The sequence below is a fragment of the Capra hircus genome, chromosome 12 (assembly GCF_001704415.2).
Source record: "Capra hircus breed San Clemente chromosome 12, ASM170441v1, whole genome shotgun sequence".
Classification (NCBI taxonomy): domain Eukaryota; kingdom Metazoa; phylum Chordata; class Mammalia; order Artiodactyla; family Bovidae; genus Capra; species Capra hircus.
This window is the reverse complement of record NC_030819.1, coordinates 35,779,972-35,801,970: the sequence shown is the minus strand read 5'-3', so window position 1 is coordinate 35,801,970 and position 21,999 is coordinate 35,779,972. Positions and strand designations below refer to the sequence as shown.

Below are 21,999 nucleotides of genomic sequence, written 5' to 3'. Positions count from 1 at the left end.
ACTTTTTTTCGTCTTAGGACACCCCTCCCGGGGGGCGCAGGTTGGACAGTCCCAGGTCAGGGCCGCGGGGGCGGAAGCGGCGGCGGCGACGGCGGCGGCTGTCAGAGCTGGAGAGGGGCCGGGCGGAGCGGCCATGGAGGGTCAACGCTGGCTGCCGCTGGAGGCCAATCCCGAGGTGAGCGCGCCTCTGGTCTCGGCCTAAGGCCGCGGGCAGGGGCGGAGGGGACCGGGCTGTTGCAGCTCGTCCCGGGCAGTTTGTCGCTAAATCGTGTTCTCTGTTTCGTTTTCAGGTCACCAACCAGGTGAGTGAGGTGTCTTGTCGCTCGGGACCTGGGAGCCCTCCCTGGCTGCCTACAGCCCCGCACTCCCTTGGAGTCTGGGATTTAACGTCGTGCGGGCTCCTCTTGCTCAGCTTTAGGCTTGCCTTTTTTTTTTTTTTTTTTTTTTTATGGCCGCCTCCATCCCACCTGGTTCCTGGAAGGATGCTCCCAGCTGTCTCTGGTCCTATTCCCCGTCATCACGTTTCCTGGGATTTCGGGGTCAGATGTTTGAGGAACATTCACCCTGTATTCCTATTTCTCTTCCTTCTAAGTCTTGCCTCCTGCTAGTGCCGAATCCATAATTGTCCCACCCCTATACCTTCCAGGTGACTAATTTCCCTGCAGTACCTGACTCTAAGCTTTGCAAACTCGCCCACCCAGTCCTTGTAATTTCCTGCGCCACCTGCTCCGTGAAACCATCTTCCAGTCATCTCTTGCCCCATCAAGTCAACTTCTCTTTCCTACCACACCCCCTTTCTCTTCCAGTTCCTTAAAAGTGGAATTCTATTTTTTATGCCATAGGAAAGCTCAGTTTCCACGTCATCTTTGCCACCTTCAACTCTTTAAATTCGTTTGGGTGTTGAATGGGGAGGGAAGAGGGAACCTCTCCCAGCTATTCGATTAAAAGGACAATAAGTACTACCAGGTATAAACTTTTTATTTGCTTAGGTGTATTTTGTCTTATCCTCTTTTTCATTCTCAACAGCAGGTTTACTTTTTACTGCTCTCTTATTTTATCATATGGTACAGTTTTCCACCTCCTTAACCTTCCTATTCATCACCAAGGAATAATGATTCATTATTTTTGGTACTTCGTTAGTTTTTAGTTTTGAAAGGTCGTAGAAAATTCCTTATATAAAGAAAGCAGATAGAATGCTTTATCTCAGGGTGGTCAACAAACCCTTTATTTTTTAATTCAGCTTTATTTTGCATTTTTGAAATGATCATTTGTCCCTCAACTTTTATTTATTTACTAATCTAGAAATGTACAAAGCTTGGAACACAGCGTATATCTTTTATGTTATTATTAAGGTGGCGTTTCCAATCAGTGTTAATTTTCTTTTGTTTTACCCCCTTTGGCGTTTGTTGTTCATTTACCCCCCTACAACATTTTGATGCTTTTGTTAGGAAAAATCTTGAGGCCAAAAAAGTTAGTATTAACTTCTGATTTAGTGCCATAGGAAAGAAGCATATATCTTTCAGACCTAATCCCTCAATTTTTCTATAGCTTTAGTGAAAAATCAATTTGCCATATATCTGTACTCTGTTCTATTGATCTATGTGTCCATTTTCATTATTGTAGTTTTACAGTAAGTCTTGAAAATAAATAGTATGAATTCTTAAACTTCACTCTTTTTCAAAATTGTTTAGGCTGTTTTAGCTTCTTTGTCTTTCAATATAAATTTTAGAATCAGCTGAAAAGCTGATGGAAAGATTTGTGTAAATTAAGAAATTTGTACAAAAAATTCTGCTATGATTTTGATGGTGAATGTATAACTAAGTCTATAGGTACATTTTGGAGAAAATTAACATCTTAACAGTATCGAGTTTTGCATTTCATGAAGATAGTGCATCTCATCATTTGTTTGTGTCTTTGATTTCTTTCAAAAGTAGTCTGTTGTTTTAGCATGTTGGTCTTGCACTTTTTGTTTGTTTATACCTAAGTATTTAATGACTTTGACACTACTGTAAATGATACTGTTTTAAAATTTTATTTTCTGGTTGTCTATTGCTGTATAGAGAAATAGAATTTATTTTTGCATATTTACTTTATAGCCTACTTCTGTGCTAAATTCACTCACTTTAGTGGCTGTTTTTGGTAAATGCTTTGGGATTTTCTAAGTAGACAGTCATATTCTCTGTGATTAGACTGTTTTATTTTTCCCTTTTCAGTCTGAATGCCTTTTATTCGTTCTTGTTGCACTGGTTAGGACCTTCAATACAAAATTGAGTAGAATGGAGAGAGAGAGGACACCCTTGTCTTGTTCAGGATCTTAGAGGGAAAACATTTGATCTTTTGTCTTTAGATATGTTAGTTGTAGGGGTTTGGTAGATATTTTTTATCATGTTAAGGAATTTCCCTTCTGTTCTGAGTTTGCTGAGATTTTTTTTATCATGGATCAATGTTGAATTTTCTCAAATGGCTTTCCTCTGTCTCTCGAGATTATCATTTAAGGAAGAAATAATACCAGTCCTACAAAAACATAGAAGAGGGGGGCCACTTCCCAACTAATTTTGTGACCAGCATTCCGATATAATAAGAAAAACTGCAGACTGATATCCCTTATGAACATGGATGTAGAAATCCTCTACCGAATATTTGCAAAGAGAATGCGGCAATATATAAAAAGGATAGTATATCCTAAGAACTGTTTATTCTGGTATTGTAAAGCTGGCTCACTATTAACTATCAACAGACTTAAAAACAATCATTTTTAGACAATATTGTTACCTTAATAAGATGGAAGCTTTCATAATTGGAAACTTAGATCTTGGTAGACTATGAAATCCATTCACTTATTCACATCAATTAAATAATATTTGGGGGACATCTTTTGGAATACCAGGTATCTGAGCAGGAGCTGGTTATATTTGGTGATGAAAACATTTATGGTTTTCTGCTTTTCAGTCCTTTGGGAAGACAGACAATAAACAAGTAAGTGAAAAAAAAAAAGAAAACAGCGATTGTTGTAAGTGCAGTGGAGAAAATTAATGGCACAGTGATGAAGACCATCAGGAAAACCATTTTCCCTGAATGGTGAAAGGAGGCCATTCTGAGTGACATAAACAGAGAAAGATATTATTAGTATATGATTGTACAATTTCTGGCATGCTTTGGTGTGATTACGTTTGTTTTAAATTTATTATTTAAAGAAGTAATGCACATTTAGTGGGAGAATGGACAGGTATCTAAAAAGTGATTAGTTTTAACCAAAATTTTTGTAGTTGTTTCTTTATTCTCTTTGTGTTAGTGGCAGAACTGAGAATCTAAAAATGAATAGAAATTGAATTAACTCACAGCCACAGATTAATCCCAACAACCACGTCAATCCCCACCTTTTCTTATTGCATTGTACTCAGTGTCAGCAAACACTGTTTAATGTTGACTAGTTTGTATAAGAATGATTAACACATGTCAACTATATGAAGATCATTATTAACTGTTGCACATTAACTGGTAACCACATGTCTTGGTAGGTGTGGTAAGTAGTAATTTCTTTTATTGCTTACTGTGCTATCAATCTCTTCTCAGGATATTTTGTCTTACTCTAGGTAGAACTTACCTAGAATAAAATCAGTTCAATGACAGAAAAAAATCATTTAAAAAACTTAGCTCTATTCTGTTTATATATGCATTTACAGAACTGATAGCTTGAGGCCAGTGTAAAGTTACAAGTAATTAAACATCAGGAATTATAACATTTTTTACAAAGACAATTCTGTGCTATGGGTAATCATAGCATTTACTTTTATGATCACACTAGATTTTTATCTTGATTATGTTTTGTGATTTGAGTATTACATGGCCACAGTTTATAATTTTGAATATGTTGTGTTTTAGACCCATTGATTTCTGATATGACAGTTTCCTAGAAATGTTCCTAATTGTGAATCTTACTGAAGAGGCCAAAAGTGAAAGAAAGTGAAAGTCATTCAGTTTTGTCTGACTCTTTGCAATCCCATGGATTATACGGTCCATGGAATTCTCCAGGCCAGAATACTGGAGTGAGTAGCTTTTCCCTTCTCCAGGGAATCTTCCAGACCCAGGGATCGAACCCAGGTTTCCTGCATTGCAGGCAGATTATTTACCAGCTGAACCACCAGGGAAGCGCAAGAAGAGGCTGAAGGAAAAGAAATTTACTTTATTATTGTATTTAGTTTAGTTGCTTAGTGTTGGGAAGAGAATTAAAAGTCATGTGCTGGGTAGTTGCCATGAACGTGCAAACATTTGTTAGTTGGGGTTTCCCTTTTTGGGAAAAACATACTTGTTACCCTGTCCTCCTCTAGCTCCTATCTTCTTTCTGTTTCCCTTCTTTGTAAAATTTCCACAAAAAAATTGTCCATAGATGCTCTTGCTGCTTTTATCTGCAAATTTTTCCTGTGTTCACTCCTATCCTCACCATTTCACAATAACTACTTTTCTCAAGTTTACTAATCACCACTTTGTCAGATCCAGCATTCACTTTTCTCTCACCACTTTCTCGATCTCTCAGCAACACTTGGTAGAGTACCCACTCCATTGGCTTCTGTGATAATTCTGCTCGCCTCCTATTTCTCTGGCTGCTTCCTAGATGTGCCATTGCTGGATCCTGTCCCTTCCAATTTCTGAAGACTTCCTCAGAGCCTTGTCTAGATTGCTAATCTTTTCTGTTGTAGAGCATTAATATCATCCGCTGTCACATGTTTGATCCCATGTAACTCCAAGTCCTGACTTCTGTACAGAATTGGAAACTAACATATTCAGCCACCACTTTGATATCTCCATTTAGATATAGGTATCTCAAATTTAACATGGCTGAAAAAGAAATCTGGATTTACATCCTCTCATCTCTCCTCCAAATCTGCTTCCTTAGTCTTTTCAGGGTAGTGCCATTTAGCCAGTGCTCAAGTTAATGTCATCGATTGTTCTTCACCGCTATACTAATTTAGAGAGGCCATTCATGTATTGATTTTAATTTCTTTGGTTTGAATCTCTGCTCTGAGATCATGGGGAGTTATCTAACCTCTTTGTACCTTAGTTTCTTAGTTTCTCATGGGTGCTAAATTGCTTCAGTCGTGTCCAGTTCTTTGCAACTCTATGGACTGTAGCCTGCCAGGCTCCTCTGTGCATGGAGTTCTCCAGGCAAGAATACTGGAGTGGGTTGCCATGCCCTCCTCCAGGGGATCTGCCCAAACCAGGGATCGAACCCAGGTCTCCGGCATTGCAGGTGGGTTCTTTATGATCTGAGCCACCAGGGAAGCCCAAGAATACTGGGGTAGGTAGTCTGTCTCTTCTCCAGGGGAACTTCGTGAGCCGGGGATGGAACCTGGGTCTCTCCCGGCGGGTGGGTGTTTCACCACTGGCGCCACCTGGGAAGCCTTAGTTTCTCACCACCTCTCCCGATCTTGCAAAATTGTAAGGATTAAATGAATTTTTCTTTTTTCCTAATCTTTCAGATCCAATGATCTGAAATTCTGGTAGACTTTTTTCAGAATTTATCCTGAGTCTGCCCATTCTGTTCATTTCTACTGCTGCATCCCAAGCCACTGTGAACCTCAGTCTGAACAATGCAATATCTTCCTAACTAGTTTTTCTGCTTCTCCATATGCCGCCCTAAAATCCGTTCCCAGTGTTTACCCAAGGAGATTTTATAAAAATGCAAGTCACAACTTGTGTTTCCCTGCCTAAAACACTCAAAACACAAAACAGCCTTCCACTGCTTGCCCTTAGAATACATTCAGGCTGCCTACTCTGACTTGATGGGGAGGTACTGTCTGCCTGTCTCCCACTTTTGCTGGGCTGCAGCGTTTGAGTGCCGAGCCTGTTACTGCTTCAGTCTTCGTATAGCTCATCCTTTGCTTGAATCATTACTATCTTGGTCATTTCATGGCTGATTCTTTCTTGTTGTTTGTATATTAAAGTTATCTCCTCAATACGTCTTTGCTGATTATTCAGGTACTGTCCCTTCCTCCTCCTACCACCCACCCTGAGTCTCTACTGACGTTATCTCTTATTTTCTTCATAATACTTAATCACCTTGTGAAATTAGCTTGTTTTTGTGTCTGCTTGTTTATTTTATGTATCCCACCCTTAGCATATAAGTTCTGTGAGAGAAAGGACAAGTCTGAAGTACTGAGAGTGGTGTGTGGCCCATAGAGGGATCTCAACAAATAGTTATTGGGTGGAAGAATGACTAAATCTTATATAGCTGGTTTTGTGCTCCAGAAAATCTTTCTTAAGATTACCTTTACTGTGGTCATGAATCTTTTGCTTGAATATTTTAGTGATAGTATTCTATCTCATTAAAGTGGTTTAGTCTTTTTTTTATTATAATGAGAATAATGTATAATATATAATTAGAAGAATTATATTTCTTTATATTGAAACAAAATCTGCTCTTCTGTAACTTCCTCCAGTTGTTTGTCATCCTCCCATTGAAATCATGCAGAATAAATCTAATTGCTCCTTTGTGATATTACTAAAAATATTTGGGGAAAAGGATTATAGTAAGTCTTCTCAGAACATGCCCAGATTCTCCAGCTGTGATGTCTTCCAAAAACTTATTATTCCTGGTCACCTTTCCTTGAGCCTGCTTCTGTTTGTCGTCATCCTTCATAAAATAGGCCTCTCAGAGCTGATTCATATTTCACTCTGCATAGTTTGTGTTGAAATAGTGGATTACTCCATTATCCTGAGTAATCCAGCTTTTAAACCAGATCAACATTGCATCATTATTTTGACAGTTGTGTAGTCACTCCATACTGAGCCTGCAGTGACGTAAACTTAAATTCCCCTTTTTCAAGTCCCCACATAAAATGTTTTTACTATTTTCCCGTTCTGTACTTAACTAATTTTATTATTCTTTGTTTATTGAATACCTATTAAAATTCATTTTACTCATTTCCAGACTTTAGGAACCATTGTTTTCTCATTTAACTCTTGGTTATTTTCCTAGTCCTCATAACATCAGCAGTTCTTACTAGTATATTTTTACTAGTGGTGATATCACACAATTACTGGATAAGTATAATTTCTGTCATAACCCAAAAGATTAGTAAATTAGTAGTGAGGCAGAATATATTGCTGTCCTGAACTGCCCATTAGAGATCAAAGCAAGTGGCTTAGAACAGACTTAAAAGAAAGGTAGATTTAATTTTTCTCTTTTTTACATACATGTAATCAGAGTTTTTGCTGACCCTACTGTCACCTATAGAATAAGGAGGAATTCATTAAAAATGACAAGGAGAGGCTAACAGTTTTTCCGACAGAGAGAAGTCCAGTTCACATGCAAAAACAAGGTAAATGATGGTTGTCAACCCTTCAAGAACTGGAGGAGAGTTCACTGTGGCTGTGGTTAGAGAACCAAGTACGGAAAGCTACTTCAAGCCGTGAGAGACAGGTAAATAAGTACCAGAGCGTCCAGAGCTGTGTGTGTCAGTCCTGGCAACATGACCTTGCAGAGTCACAGAATCTCCCAGGCTCAGTTTTCTTGTTGGTGAAAGGGTGTAAGAAAACCTCTTTTGCCAGTTGCGGTAAAAGTGAAGTGCATTAAAGCGCCTAGCATAGTTTCTGTTACAGGATACTCTATAAAAATGTTGACATAATTTAAAGAACTCTGCATCTAGTGTAAATACTCTCTTTGGCCCAAAGACTAAAAAGAATGAGTTAACCAAGATCTTTTGGGGGCACATTATCTATTAATTATTTTTCTTGATAAGCCAAACATTAGTGGCATTATGAAGATTCAGTGAGCTAGTCAGTCAGAATTTTTTTTTATTTTATTATCCAGTGTTTAAACAAGCCAGAAGACTAATGTTAGCAGTTATAAATCCTTTTATTATACTTGATACAAATAGGATGTTTTCTATTAATAATTGTGTACAGAGGTCTGTGCAAGTGCCTGTAGCTCGTGGAGTACTTTGTGAGTAGTCTGAAGAGAGTTTTTTGGAGTAGTTTTACTACTGGTATTTTGTTTTCTTTCAGTTTTGTAAATTTAAAGAAGATAAATGTGTATCAGTTCTGTAGATTTTATCTTAGAAACTACATCCAACTTTTGGAAAAATGACACTTTTTGAAAATACTGGAAAATAAAAAGTTAAGTTCATCTTTTTCATCTTTTTAATCTCACACCACAGACACTCAAGTTATATTTATGGAACCAGCAACAAATTTGTTGAATCTGTCCACTCTAGTTGCTGTTAATATTTACTAATTTAGAGAATTTCTTTTTAATCTGTCTGTTTTTGATTATCACACTGCAGGTAGGTTCTTTTTTTTTTTTATATGATAGAAGTAGGATACCTCTGTTATTTAAAAAGTGAGAGGTTAAAGTTGAAAGCCTTTTTCCTCACTTTTTTTCCACTGCCCAGAGGTAGTTACTGTAAACAGCTGCTTTTATTCTTTTTGTTGGGTTTCCCTGGTGGCTCAGACGTTAAAGAATTTGCCTGTAATGCGGGAAACCTGGGTTCCATCCCTGGGTTGGGATAATCCCCTGGAGGAGGGCATGGCAACCCACTCCAGGATTCTTGGGTTGGCTACAGCCCATGGGGTTGCAAAGAGTCGGACACGACTGAGCGACTAAGCACAGCACAGTATTCTTTCTGTGCTTGTGATGACTTCTGGGTGAGTCTGACTCATAACAATATCTTCAACAAAGGTTGCATTGATGTACTTCATATATACAAATTAAACTGAACTTCTTTTTATCAATCTTATTTGATTATGAGAAAAAAGGAGAAATATGACTCCAGTTAAATTTTAATCATTTTAATATATTTAATCATTAATGTATCTTCAGTCCAATACTTAGCATTCTAACTACAACCTGCCGCCTTTGGAGCTTGGTAATATTTATACTCTTTAGCTTTGACTGGCATGGAATAAATGTACACCTTCAAGGTAATTTGCCAGTTTTGTCCAGATTTTTTCACTAAAGTGTTTAACTGTTCAGTTCAGTCGCTCAGTCATGTCCGACTCTTTGTGACCCCGTGAATTGCAGCACGCCAAGTCTCCCTGTCCATCACCAACTCCTGGAGTTCACTCAGACTCAGGTTAATCGAGTCAGTGATGCCATCCAGCCATCTCATCCTCTGTCGTCCCCTTCTTCTCCTGCCCTTCTCCTGCCCCTAATCCCTCCCAGCATCAAAGTCTTTTCAGTGAGTCAACTCTTCGCATGAGGTGGCCAAAGTACTGGAGTTTCAGCTTTAGCATCATTCCTTCCCAAGAAATCCCAGGGTTGATCTCCTTCAGAATGGACTGGTTGGATCTCCTTGCAGATCAAGGGACTCTCAAGAGTCTTCTCCAACACCACAGTTCAAAAGCATCAATTCTTTGGCGCTCAGCCTTCTTCACAGTCCAACTGTCACATCCATACATGACTACTGGAAAAACCATAGCCTTGACCAGATGGACCTTAGTCAGCCAAGTAATGTCTCTGCTTTTGAATATGCTATCTAGGTTGGTCATAACTTTTCTTCCAAGGAGTAAGCGTCTTTTAATTTCATGGCTGCAGTCACCATCTGCAGTGATTTCGGAGCCCCCCAAAATAAAGTCTGACACTGTTTCCACTGTTTCTCCATCTATTTCCCATGGAGTGATGGGACCAGATGCCATGATCTTCGTTTTCCGAATGTTGAGCTTTAAGCCAACTTTTAACTCTCCTCCTTCACTTTCATCAAGAGGCATTTTAGTTCCTCTTCACTTTCTACCATAAGGGTGGTGTCATCTGCATATCTGAGGTTATGGATATTTCTCCCAACAATCTTGATTCCAGCTTGTGTTTCTTCCAGTCCAGCATTTCTCATGATGTACCCTGCATATAAGTTAAATAGGCAGGGTGACAATATACAGCCTTGATGTACTCCTTTTCCTATTTGGAACCAGTCTGTTGTTCCATGTCCAGTTCTAACTGTTGCTTCCTGACCTGCATACAGATTTCTCAAGAGGCAGGTCAGGTGGTCTGGTATTCCCATCTCTCTCAGAATTTTCCACAGTTTATTGTGATCCAAACAGTCAAAGGCTTTGGCATAGTCAATAAAGCAGAAGTACATGTTTTTCTGGAACTCTCTTGCTTTTTCCATGATCTAGCGGACGTTGGCAATTTGATCTCTGGTTCCTCTGCCTTTTCTAAAACCAGCTTGAACATCAGAAAGTTCACGGTTCACGTATTGCTGAAGCCTGGCTTGGAGAATTTTGAGCGTTACTTTATTGGTGTGTGAGATGAGTGCAATTGTGTGATAGTTTGAGCATTCTTTGACATTGCCTTTCTTTGGGATTGGAATGAAAACTGACCTTTTCCAGTCCTGTGGCCACTGCTGAGTTTTCCAAATTTGCTGGCATATTGAGTGCAGCACTTTCACAGCATCATCTTTCAGGATTTGAAATAGCTCAGTTGGAATTCCATCACCTCCACTAGCTTTGTTCATAGTGATGCTTTCTAAGGCCCACTTGATTTCACATTCCAGGATGTCTGGCTCTAGATGAGTGATCACACCATCATGATTATCCGGGTTGTGAAGACCTTTTTTGTACAGTTCTTCTATGTATTCTTGCCACCTCTTAATATCTTCTGCTTCTGTTAGGTCCATACCATTTCTGTCTTTTATCGAGCCCATCTTTGCATGAAATGTTCCCTTGGTATCTCTAATTTTCTTGAAGAGATCTCTAGTCTTTCCCATTCTGTTGTTTTCCTCTATTTCTTTGTATTGATCGCTGAAGAAGGCTTTCTCATCTCTTCTTGCTAGTCTTTGGAACTCTGCATTCAGATGCTTATATCGTTCCTTTTCTCCTTTGCTTTTTGCTTCTCTTCTTTTCACAGCTATTTGTAAGGCCTCCCCAGACAGCCATTTTGCTTTCTTGCATTTCTTTTCCATGGGGATGGTCTTGATCCCTGTCTCCTGTACAGTGTCATGAACCTCGTTCCATAGTTCATCAGGCACTCTATCTATCAGATCTAGGCCCTTAAATCTATTTCTCACTTCCACTGAATAATCATAGTGGATTTGATTTAGGTCATACCTGAATGGTCTAGCGGTTTTCCCTACTTTCTTCAATTTAAGTCTGAATTTGGCAATAAGGAGTTCATGATTTGAGCCACAGTCAGCTCCCAGTCTTGTTTTTGCTGACTGTATAGAGCTTTTCCATCTTTTGCTGCAAAGAATATAATCATTGTGATTTTGGTGTTGACCATCTGGTGATGTCCATGTGTAGAGTCTTCTCTCGTGTTATTGGAAGAGGGTGTTTGCTGTGACCAGTGCATTTTCTTGGCAAAACTCTATTCGTCTTTGCCCTGCTTCATTCCTCATTCCAAGGCCAAATTTGCCTGTTACTCTAGGTGTTTCTTGACTTCCTACTTTTTCTTTCCAGTCCCCTATAATGAAAAGGACATCTTTTTTGGGTGTTAGTTCTAAAGGGTCTTGTAGGTCTTCATAGAACCGTTCAACTTCAGCTTCTTCAGCATTACTAGTTGGGGCATAGAGTTGGATTACAGTGATATTGAATGGTTTGCCTTGGAAACGAACAGAGATCATTCTGTCGTTTTTGAGATCGCATCCAAGTACTCCATTTCGGACTCTTGCTGACAATGATGGCTACTCCATTTCTTCTGAGGGATTCCTGCCCACAGTAGTAGACATAATGGTCATCTGAGTTAAATTCACCCATTCCAGTCCATTTTAGTTCGCTGATTCCTAGAATGTTGACGTTCCCTCTTGCCATCTCTTGTTTGACCACTTCCAATTTGCCTTGATTCATGGACCTGACATTCCAGGTTCATATGCAACATTACTCTTTACAGCATCGTATTTTGTTTTATCACCAGTCACATCCACAGCTGGGTATTGTTTTTGCTTTGGCCCCATCCCTTCTTTCTTTCTGGAGTTATTTCTCCACTGACCTCCAGTAGCATATTGGACACCTACTGACCTGGGAAGTACCTCTTTCAGTATCCTATCATTTTGCCTTTTCATATTGTTCATGGGGTTCTCAAGGCAGGAATACTGAAGTGGTTTGCCATTCCCTTCTAGATGTGAAAATTTACTGTCTTACATGTACATTTTATTTTATAACTTTATAGCAATATGACTTGGGGTTACATAAAATTAACCAATAAATTTAGATTATCTTATGAGGGTTTATGATACTTTTCCTTGACAGTGTGCGCTTTAGAGCTGTCAGTTCTGTGCAGGCAGTATTTGGTATCTGGAGTGTGTGGCGCTGATAAGATAAATGCCTGGTTTCACATTAGAAGCCAAATGTATCTTTCCTACCTCTTTAACTTGGCACAAATGAAACCAAATATATATTAAATATTCATTATTAACACAGCTTAACAGACATATGCAGACATACAGATGACTAGATTAAAATAGTGATACAGTTTTCAACAAATTCAGCAAATTTGTTGCTGGTTCCATAAATATAACTTGAGTGTCTATGGTATGAGATTAAAAAGATGAATAAGACGTAGTTCCTTTTCTGGGCTCTGCAGTCAATTTTAGTCCTTTTTTGGTTTCTAGATAGAATTGAATATTGAGGGCATAGACTGAGAATTTCAGAGACAGTGGAGGAGGGAGAGGGAGTAGTTTGGAATACTTTATTGAACTTTATTAAAGTCTGGAATCATGAATAAGAATCAGATGAAGAATTGGTAGTAGCTAGAGGAGTCTGTTGATTTCTCTGGCCCCAGACTGTTGCAGAGCATGTTAATGAATCCATGGATGCTGAGCACATTCTGCCAAGAGAAGTTTTTAAATTCAGTATGTTTCTTATTCAACATATCAAGGACATTATTTTTGACCAACCATATTATCATTAAGTAGTGTTTCTTCTACAAGCCAAGAGATGGAGGGATGTGGACGGTGGTCATCCTTTGATCAGGAAAGTCATTTCTTGGAGAACCTTACTGTGAGATGACTAACACTGTTCATGTAATGGGGCATGGCTTCCATTGGTTTTTCAAAGTCTCATTATCATCTAAGTACCTGTGATTGTTCTTCAAGGAGAAATACCCAAAGCACTTTTTTATTTTTAAATCTCACATAATGTTAAACCAGTAGATACTATAATGTATTCTTGAGATAGGGTATAATGATGCATTTTTAATACATTTCTTGTTTCCTCTGCTCCTTTATTTCTGTCATGTAAAATTTATTTTGTGATGGTGCACTTTTAAAAATCATCAATTTCTTTCCATACAGACATATGAGTTTATTGTGAAATTGACATCGTTCTCATTATTATGTTCTTTTTCTCTCTGCAGTAGATTAGGGTCTGATATTTTATTTCCCTGTGAATTCTCCAAGAGTCAAGAAACCACTCCTCTTTTGTTACAGTTGTTTTATCAGATGTAAGCGGGACAGTGAAGTTGAGTAGGTGTCATTGTGTACTGGAAGTCAGAGAGCCAGTAGGTGACTTTATATCAAGCACTTTCTGGTATTCACACAATTCACTTGGACTTTTTTGGCTTTATATACTCTTGCTCATTGATAAAACTTGTGATATCGATCTAACATTTGTCTTTAAGCATCATTTTTTATAATTAGGATAAACTATGCTGATTTACTACTAAAATAAGTCTTTATATACTAGAACTTAGATGCATTTCCTTAAAAAGCAAATGTTGAGAATGAGTTTTTTTTTTTTTTTTAACTTTATTTTACTTTACAATACTGTATTGGTTTTACCATACATTGACTTGAATCCACCACGGGTGTTCATGAGTTCCCAATCCTGAACCCCCCTCCCACCTCCCACCCCATACCATCTCTCTGGGTCATCTCCATGCACCAGCCCCAAGCATCCTGTATCCTGTATCGAACATAGACTGGCGATTGGTTTCTTACATGATAGTATACATGTTTCAGTGCCATTCTCCCAAATCATCCCACCCTCTCCCTCTCCCACAGAGTCCAAAAGTCCGTTTTAAGAATGAGTTTTAAGATATCAGCCAAGCCACCTTGTATATGTTTGGTGAAGTCCTGACTGTTCAGTCCCAAAGTAATGGATTTTGGGGGTAGGGGCGAGTTTTGCTTAATAAATTATAAATTTCAAGTGTTTGTTAAGTGAATGAATAATTTGCTCTCTTCTCACATAGTTCATGAAGAACCTGCTTTACTTTATTCTTATTGAACATCAGTAATATTTGTACCTTCCATTCCCTTTTGTATATCAGATACATAGTATATACACATTGGTTATTTCCCTGTTTTTAAAAAAAGTTTCCCTATTTTTTGTCCTCTTTTCCCAGTTTCTCAAACAATTAGGTCTGCATCCTAACTGGCAGTTTGTTGATGTATATGGAATGGATCCTGAACTCCTTAGCATGGTACCAAGACCAGTGTGTGCAGTGTTACTTCTCTTCCCTATTACAGAAAAGGTAATTGTTAAGTAAGAGAGTTTCTGGGAAATGCAGAGTTCTTTTTCAATGTTGAGTTAAACCTATGCTCTTCTTTAAGAACAAATAATTCTATTCTTGCATAAAATGAGGAAATCTAGGAATGGGGACATCTTAAAAATCTAATTTTATTAAAGAGATATATTTAGATTTTGATTTGTAGATTGACAGAGAAGCCCTGGGTTAGTCTTTTAAACTTGGATAGTTTTCTTTTTTTTTTTTTTAAAAACAGGCATCTCACCTGTTTTGGTGTGACATTTAATCACATTTTGATGTATATACTTTAGAAATGGATAATCTTAAATCTGTCTTAGAAAATATATGAATACAAAATATCTATTCAAATTAGTGAAAATTTGTATATAAAATATGTAAATTTTTAAAACACACATATGTATAAACAAATCTTTGTTTTAAGGAGGTAAATGTAACTAATGACATGGCTTACATTATTTTCAGAAAATACTTGATTTGGGTGGAAATCTTTAAGCTTAAAATACAGTTTAATCGGCAGATTTAGAATGTGTTGGGGATTCTAAATAGCTATTCTTAGATCTCTGTATCCAAATTCAGATCTTTCTGTTTCAGCCTTTCTTCTAGAATGATAATCATGTAGATGTTTATATTATTGGAGCCAGAAATTTTAAGCTCATTTTAAAATGACTTTGAGACTATAGCCTTCTGATTTTTCTTTTTAAACTTCGAGATAATAGGATGAGCTCAGCATTGTAAAAAATGAAGTAAATGCTTGGGAAGATGTGAGAGAAATGAGTAAGTATTTATACTTACTTATGTAAGTAGAGAATATAGTGGCATCGGCCACTTTTTGGTCTCTCTTGCAATTTGGTAGATCCCTCTTTCAGCTTATAATAAGTGACATAATAAAGTCACAGAGGATATCTATGGATATTTTAGGAGCTATACAGTGTTTTAATTTAGAAACTGATCATATAGTTGTGAATGGCTTCAACATACTAATAGAAAAGGAACTGTCATGGATACCTCATTATGCTTTAAATAAAGTCAATTACAGTGTTTTAAATATGTTTCGTTGTAGTGCTTACCAGCCAATGAATCACAGGTGAAGAAGCTATAAATTCATTTCTCTCTCATTAATATTTTTGTTGTCTCTTGACTCTGTGTTTTCACTGTAGTCTGCCATAATTGCTTTTCCTTTTCTGCTATACCTGCTCTGTGTCATTTCAGGATTTTTTTCTAAACATTAAATCTTAAGTTATCAAATCTCATTTTGCTTTGTCACCAAGGAGAACGGATTTAGACAACAATAATAACAGTCTAAACTGAAGGATTGTATAAACATTTCAACACAAGACCTTACTATATTGAACCTTTCAGATTTTATCAGTTGGGCTATATGCCTGAATTAATGGTTCAGAATTTATTCAGAAAATATTTTAAAATTTGATTTAGAAGCACATTCACAGAAATTATTTTTTAAGGCATAGGTGCATTTGTTGTTAAAAGCAGTTCCTTAATTATGGGTTTTTAATAGACATCATTTATTTCTGTTATTGCAGGGGTCGGCAGACTTTTTCTGTGAAGGGTCAGCTAGTAAATATTTGTAACTTTGCAGGCCTAATAATCTCTGCTATAACTATTTAACTTTGCCTTTTAGTATAAAGACAGCCATAGATAATACAAAGCTAAAACTCTATCTGTGATACCAGGCAGTGGGCCAGATGTGGCCTATTGCTTGTGGGATATAGTAAGACTCCCTACTCTATTGAAATCTGAAAATTACAGGAAAACATCAAAACAATAAATTATCTTTCTATTCTCTTCCTTCTCTTCACTCAGTTTTTAAAAATTCATTTTCTTCAAGTATAATTGATTTACAATGTTTTTTTCTGTCCTCACTCATTTTTTAACCTCATTATTTTTAATGCTTTTTACAATTGAAAAAATAACTTGCTGGAGTTGCACAGCTTATAATGGTTCAGGCAGTCAGATGTAGAGCACACACTTTTGACCTAATTGTACTGTATTGTTTTTACTGTCAGTTGTTATAGATAATGGTTAATGTTATGAATATCATATGCTTATACATGTAGTATAAATTTTGTTAATATGGTATAACAATACAGAAATGTGAAAAATAGGAAATAAAAATTCTCCAGTAATATCTTAGCCCAGAGATAACCTCTGTTACATTTTTTTATATCCTTTATCACTTTTCAATGCATATATAAATATTTTTAAAACATAATTGAGAATCAGATTAATATAATGGACAGATTTCTGAGTCTCAATATGTAAATCCATTTTATTCTTTTTAAAATACTTTATTGTGTTGCATTAAGATATGCCATGTTAACTATATCTCCACTGATGTCTAGAGTTTTTCCAAATTTGCATTAGAGTCCTTTTAATGTATTATTTTTTACATGTAGACCTTTTTTTGTTTTTAATAGTATGAAGTATTCAGAACAGAAGAAGAGGAAAAAATAAAATCTCGGGGACAAGATGTTACATCGTCAGTATATTTCATGAAGCAAACAATCAGCAATGCCTGTGGGACAATTGGACTAATCCATGCTATTGCCAACAATAAAGACAAGATGCACTTTGGTAAACAGTTTTTCATTACTGCTCTTTTCCCCCTCCATAAGTTGTAAGTTAACTTATTGAGCAGTAGGTGGTGCTCTAGTTCTTTCTTCGAAGTAGTAAATAAAGCTTTTCTTCCCTTCTTTCTTTTATAATGGGAATGTACATCTTTCCTATTAGGGAAAATATTAATCCTTCTGATTCTTCTATATTGTTGATAAACAGAGGTTTAAGCCCTGTCATTTATCTTACATTCCTTACCAATGAAAGGGTTTTAACCTGAAAAATGTTTAGCTTGCTTCTAGTATTTTCACATCTCAGTCTTTTTGAGATACCAGGCCTTTTCAGTTTTATCATCTTTAAAATTCTCAGAATCTGGATCAACCTTGAAAAAATTCCTGGAGGAGTCTGCATCAATGAGCCCTGAAGAACGAGCCAGATACCTGGAGAACTATGACGTCGGTACCTTTTTCTGCCTTGCTCTCATTTGTGGGCAAAGTTCTGTGAAATTATAGATTCTGTTTGGGAGTTTGTCTTGAAACTACAGTTTTGAGCAATTAAGGATTTGGTCGTATCCATTAAAAAAGACCTTTTGTATTTTTCAGGTAACACTATCTGAAATAACCATAAATGTTGATAAATTGTCACTTCTTTTCTATGTGCAGAGCTGAATGAGAGAAAAAAGGCAGTTTGATTTACAAATTTATAAAATATCTTATAGTTGACCATTCCTTACCATTCCCTTCCTGTGTTAAAGAACGTGTTTGGCAATACCCTGTGTGTCTTTCACTGGGAATTTGGAACACGACTGAAGACCAATGAATGGAAAAAACAAAGGTTTAATGGCAGATGTCAGAACATTCTCTAGCTATTTTATCAGTATAGTAATATTTTTTCATGTGTGAGGACACAGGCCACATAGTCTAGTTTTAAATGATTATACCATATCATAGAATTTTTTTAGAGAGGTATTTACCTTTATTATATTTGAAATCTATTTTGCTATTGAAGGCTTTTTACTTTTTACTGACATTATTAAGTGGATTGTACATTCTTTGAAACTGTAAACAGTACTGTGTACAAATTACTTGGCTAAAACAATCTGTTATGCAGTTTGAGCCCAGTAAATCCACTGATTTGATTATGTTGTTTTAGCATTCTCATATACATTGATTAAGTTACTTTTCTCTAAAAAACCTGCAGATCTCATGAAACATCTTTATTTTACATAAAAATAAACAACGTAAAAGTCACCAGTAATCCCACCAGTGAGAGGTAGCCACCATTAATACTTTTTATAGGGAATATATAAGTATACACACAAAATTTGATCACACTGTAATATTGTCTTATAACTTGCTTTTTTCACTTATCACAAACGTATTACATACCAGTAAGTATATATTTGACATCATCATTTAATGGCTGCCTAGCTTTCCATTGTGTAGTATTTTATTTAACTAATAAATTATTGTCAGAAGTTTAATATTTTTCCATCTTTTTTCACCATTTGAAAAAATACTGCAAGGTATATCACTGTAGCTAAATCTTTGCAAATATTAGTTATATATGATTATGTAGAGTTATAATTAAATATATAAACTAGAAAAGAAATTGATAGATCAAACAGGGATTGCATATTTTTTTAAAGCTTTGATATTATTGCCAAATTGCCATTCATAAAGGTTGTACTTTCACCTGTAATTTACTTCTTTGTCCATTTCTCTTCATCTTTGCTAATAGTGGATATTATAAGAACGTTTTTTTTTCCAAGTTCAGGAACCTGAAATCTGTAGCTTCTGATAAATGCATGCTTTTTGCTACACATTTCTAAAGTGCTGACTGAAGCTGCATGATTAAGCATAAATAGAGCTAGAGCTGCAGAATAATAGCATGTAACCTGGAGGAACAGATGAGCTAAGCTTTTTCAGTCTCTATCTGTGAGATGCTTACTTTATTCTAGTCTCAGTTGAGTAAAGTGTTAAATGTTAGTTCTAACAGTTAAACAACGTAAATAACCCCCACTTACCACTGGCAATTGCAAATAAGCAGATACTCAGTTTCCTGAGGCTTTGGAGATTTGTGGGTTGGAAAGCAAAGCAATTCATTTGGTTACTCAAGTCATTCTTAAATATTTAGTGTTAAACTGTTCCAGAAATCTCCTCCAGTCTGTTGTTTCTTAACAAGACTTTAGATGTTAAAATTTAGCATTGTTGTTTTCATTCAAAAAGTTGAATATAATCATTTTTTCCTGTTAATACTTTATATTACAGGCCATTCGAGTTACTCATGAGACCAGTGCCCATGAAGGTCAGACTGAGGTATTTCACATTTTTCAAAACTTTTCTTGACACGTGTGAGTTTAATCACAGTATTGTTGTATGACACATAGTTTTGGAAAATTGCTTGGACTCTTTTTTTCCTTTGAGGGCATTTGATTATGTAAAAGCAGTCACAAAGTAGCCCAAGAATATGTGTTGACCAACCATGAACATGAACTTCAGTTCAGTCTCTCAGGCATGTCCGACTCTCTGCGACCCCATGAACCTCAGCACGCCAGGCCTCCCTGTCCATCACCAACTCCAGAATCCACCCAAATCCATGTCCACTGTGTCGGTGATGCCATCCAACCATCTCATCCTCTGTCGTCCGCCTCTCCTCCTGCCCCCAATCTTTTCCAGCATCAGGGTCTTTTCAAATGAGTCAGCTCTCTGGATCAGATGGCCAAAGTATTGGAGTTTCAGCATCAACATCAGTCCCTCCAATGAACACCCAGGACTGATCTCCTTCAGGATGGACTGGTTGGATCTCCTTGCAGTCCGAGGGACTCTCAAGAGTCTTCTCCAACACCACAGTTCAAAAGCATAAATTCTGCGGCACTCATCCGTCTTTATAGTCCAACTCTCACATCCATACATGAGTACTGAAAAAACCATAGCTTTGATAAGATGGACCTTTGTCAGCAAAGTAATGTCTCTGCTTTTTAATATGCGGTCTAGGTTGGTCATAGCTTTTCTTCCAAGGAGCAAGCATCTTTTAATTTCATGGCTACAGTCACCATCTGCAGTGATTTTGGAGCCGAAAGAAATAAAGTCTGTCACTGTTGCCATTATTTCCCCATCTATTTGCCATGAAGTGATGGAACTAGATGCCATGATCTTAGGTTTCTGAATGTTGAGTTTTAAGCCAGCTTTTTCACTCTACTCTTTCACTTGATCAAGAGGCTCTCTAGTTCTTCTTCACTTTCTGTCATAAAGATGGTGTCATCTGCATATCTGAGGTTATTTATATTTCTCCCAGCCATCTTTATTCCAGCTTGTGCTTCATCCAGCCCAGCATTTCTCATGATGTACTCTGAGTCATCATGGCTCAATTTCTGGCAAAAAACTGCAATCTTCGCTTTACTTGGTAAGTCTGTTCTGGGCAATGTAATGAACTTTACCATCTCTACTCTGTTAGCTAGCCATTTATTGAGCTAGGTCACCTTTCCGCTGCTTCTCTTGCCCCTTTTTTCACAGGGTCTCTCTTTCCTGAGGGCTTCCTTCATTCTCTCCTTCCATTTCTCCTTTTTCTTCCCTACAAACCTCATTCTCCCACTTTTAGGGGAGGTTTATCAGCAGGTCTTTCAGTCAAAATGAATAAAATTTACTTACATTTAGTGCATTTATAAAACATTTAAGTGTTAACACCAGAGAATTATAGACTTTCTTCTTTCTTATCCCATGTGTGACTTGGAACCATGCTTTTTCATTTACAAAGATAACATTGCCTCTATGCCTTAAAAATACTTAAAAATTACTGATTTAAGAGTATTGAACATAAATATTCCCATGATCTTCAAAAAAATTTTTTTGAAGGAGAAAACAGTTTGATACTATGATATGACTTCAGTTTTTTATAGCTCTGTTAACTGTGAATGTTTATAATAACATAAATAAACATAAACCTAGGAATTTATGTCCCTATAATTATATTATACCTTCTGGGTTGCTCTCAGGTTCTGCTTTCAAAGGTGTGAACCATTGCTTTTTATTTTTTAAATTTTGTTTATTTATTTTTGGCTGTGCTGGGTCTTTGTGGCTGTGCGGGCTTTTCTCTAGTTGGAGCAAGTGGGGGAACTGAGCCACCAGGAGGCCCCTGAACCATTGTCTTTTTGACTAAGTTTATGCACACACCCAAAGGGCATGTCCAGGTGATTTCACCACCAGGTTTGGAATGAATGGGACGCTCTGCTTTTTTTATTGCTTTATATGATCTCATGCTGCAGCCCATGGTGTCGCAAAGACTCAGACATGACTGGGCGACTGAACGACGACGATATGATCTTGAGCATTTTCTTAATCTTCAGTGTGCTTTGCTTTTTTGTTGGTAAATTTGTAGTGTTAAAATTAGCAATGCGATGAAGAGCAGCATGAGATTATCATAAAATGAAAACCATTATTTGTAATAAAGCAATTAATTTTTAATTAATATGTATATTTTAATACATATTTGCTTTAAAAGTTGTCTTTACAGTACCCTTTCTTGCCTTCTTTTTGGCCTTTATCCAAATTACGACTTTTAATACCTCCTTTTAGATGATGTTCACATCTTTTTCTCCAGACCAAAACTTCTTGCCTTCTGTGGGCTTTTTTATATGGCTCTTACTATTTGGATTTTAGCCATTTTCATATTCTTTTTCATTTATTTAAGATGTGTATTTTTTCATATTTCAGTAGCTCTAAAATTATGGTGTATCTTACCATTGATGTCATAATTTATTTGGTGATATTACCTTCTTTAGTGGTACATAAATTAATAGATTTTCAAGCCAGTGGTGCCTTATAAGCATAAATTGATAGATTTTCAAGCCAGTGGTGCCTTATACGCTCTGAAATGTGGTGTCATATCTCCTGACTCTGGCCCTTAGACCTAGAATAATTGTTGGATTCCTTTGCGTATGCTCCAGAGTACCCACCACCATTCCTGGTGCATAGGCACAACACATATTTATTAATTCTCCAGAATTAGCTCAAAACTAT

The 21,999-nt window shown here is 36.9% G+C and overlaps 1 protein-coding gene across 4 annotated transcripts in view; it reads left to right on the top strand.

Annotated features, from left to right (window-relative positions):
- UCHL3 (ubiquitin C-terminal hydrolase L3) overlaps positions 49-21,999 on the top strand; it is a 52,843-nt gene continuing 30,892 nt past the window's right edge. The window contains exons 1-6 of one of the 4 annotated variants that reach the window (XM_018056500.1): positions 49-175; positions 291-302; positions 14,267-14,395; positions 16,846-17,002; positions 17,351-17,436; positions 19,252-19,299. In XM_018056500.1, the coding sequence (XP_017911989.1) occupies positions 134-175; positions 291-302; positions 14,267-14,395; positions 16,846-17,002; positions 17,351-17,436; positions 19,252-19,299 (474 nt within the window). In that variant the 5' untranslated portion in view covers positions 49-133. Of the gene's footprint in view, positions 176-290; positions 303-455; positions 967-14,266; positions 14,396-15,126; positions 15,185-16,845; positions 17,003-17,350; positions 17,437-19,251; positions 19,300-21,999 lie in introns of those variants that run through there. The other 3 variants (XM_018056502.1, XM_018056503.1, XM_018056501.1) reach the window with 3 other exon arrangements.